Consider the following 1,916-nt stretch of genomic DNA (forward strand, 5'->3'; position numbering starts at 1 on the left):
AAAAAAAAAAAAAAAAAAAAAAAGAATTACTGAAAACTGCATATACCTAACATGGACATGGACAATCATTTCAAATGGAATATTTTAAATTACAAACAATATTTGTAAGTTAAACACCCTTACCTGGTCTTTCAGATTGTATCTTTAAACAAAGCTGTTTCACAAACTCTAAAGGTAGCTGAACGACTTCCTGTAAGAAAACACACAAAATTCTCAGGGTGAATTGCACAATGACATGAACACAATGCCACAGAAATGCAGGCCTAAAAATAGTTGAGCTGTAGGTTTTTATGTTATGTGTAATTTGTAATATTTTTTAAAGTTTACTGCTTAAAAAAATCAGTGTGCAGGTTTTGGGAATAAAAGCTGCTCTATTATTTTCAAGACATGTCCAGGTTAAACAGAGACACGAACATTTCACTGCAATCGGTGGTCAGCTCTCAGAATGGCGGGGCCCACGGTGGTGACCAGCCTCAAGGTCAGTGTCTCTCGCCACCAAGCACCCCTTCCGAGCCCCTTTCCAGTCTTCACAGCATTTATGGACCCACAGCAGTTCTTAGACCACATGGAAGACCCTTACTGACCACTCAGACGACCTGAGGACCTCACACTTCCACCTGAGGAGCAGCTCAGCATCTGAAGAATCGCTTGTCTCAGGAAGGTGGCCTGTGCCTCCTCAGCCCTGGAGGATGTGGCATAACCAGCATTGTCCTCCACATGGCTCTTCTATGCAGTTTCCCAGATGAAAGGTTTTTATTTAAGCCACATTGCTTACCATCTCCCCATCCTCTCGTGTTTCTAGAGTGGCAGAATTGTGACTTCTGAAAAAGTCCCAAAGGGACACAGGAGATCTACCAGGCTAAGAATGGTGGGATCCTGCCCACAGAGACCATGCCTTCCCCACCCTGCGCCGTCACACCCATGCCCCTCCACCACCGCCCTATCCGCTCCCAGTCAGCTGCGCCAGTATCACTTGCGATTTGTCATTTACCTAAACATGCTATAAACCAACAAAATGTGACTTATTATAAACTCAGTACAGAATTAGGTAAGGTGACACAATGGACAAGAGTGGGGAATGTAAACATTCGAAAATTTGTAAATTGAGGATGAGCGCGTTGGCTCACGCCTGTAATCCCAGCACTTTGGGAGGTCAAGGCAGGTGGATCACAAGGTCAGGAGTTCGAGACCAGCCTGACCAACATGGTGAAACCACATCTCTCCCAAAAATACAAAATTAGCCGGGTGTGGTGGCGCACGCCTATAGTCCCAGCTACTCAGGAGGCTGAGGCAGGAGAATTGCTTGAATCCGGGAGGCGGAGGTTGCAGTGAGCTGAGATCACGCCACTCCAGCCCGGGCGACAGAGCGAGACTGTGTCTCAAAAACAGAAACAAAAACAAAAACAAAAAAAAATTCGTAAACTGGATCATCTCCAGGAAGTCCAAGTTCTGGCTCCACTTCAAAGAAAGCAAAAGCACAAAAGGCGTGGATGCCGACTCTGGATGCCGACTCTGGATGCCAACTCTGGATGCCTCGAGTGTGAGAACCATCGCCCAGAACCACACGAGGCCCTCACTCTGCCTTGGCCCCCACCCCACAGCACATACTACTGGGAGACACAGCAGCCACGCAGGTCTCAGGTCCACATACAGGGCAATGACCCTCCACACCACTGTCTGCCCACGCACGGCCTGAACTCACAGTCACCCAGGTGAAAAGCAGACCTGGGTTTATTTCCAACAGCTGTAAATCATTGATTTTATAATAAGCATATCTGTGTTTAAAGTCAAAATAAAATGCTGGCCTGGTACAGTGGCTCACACCTCTAATCCCAGCACTTTGGGAGGACAAGGCAGGCTGATCACTTGAGCCCAAGAGTTCGAGACCAGCCTGCCCAACGTGGTGAAACCCAGTT

At 47.1% G+C, this 1,916-nt stretch overlaps 1 protein-coding gene across 1 annotated transcript in view; it reads right to left on the reverse strand.

The window, feature by feature from the left end:
* Positions 1 to 1,916, reverse strand: part of IPPK (inositol 1,3,4,5,6-pentakisphosphate 2-kinase) — a 69,181-nt gene that overhangs the window by 44,804 nt on the left and 22,461 nt on the right. Inside the window, exon 4 of the mRNA XM_011996847.1 lies at positions 124 to 190. Within this exon, the coding sequence (XP_011852237.1) occupies positions 124 to 190 (67 nt within the window). The remainder of the gene's footprint in view (positions 1 to 123; positions 191 to 1,916) is intronic.

This window comes from Mandrillus leucophaeus, unplaced genomic scaffold (genome assembly GCF_000951045.1).
Source record: "Mandrillus leucophaeus isolate KB7577 unplaced genomic scaffold, Mleu.le_1.0 Scaffold527, whole genome shotgun sequence".
Classification (NCBI taxonomy): Eukaryota; Metazoa; Chordata; class Mammalia; order Primates; family Cercopithecidae; genus Mandrillus; species Mandrillus leucophaeus.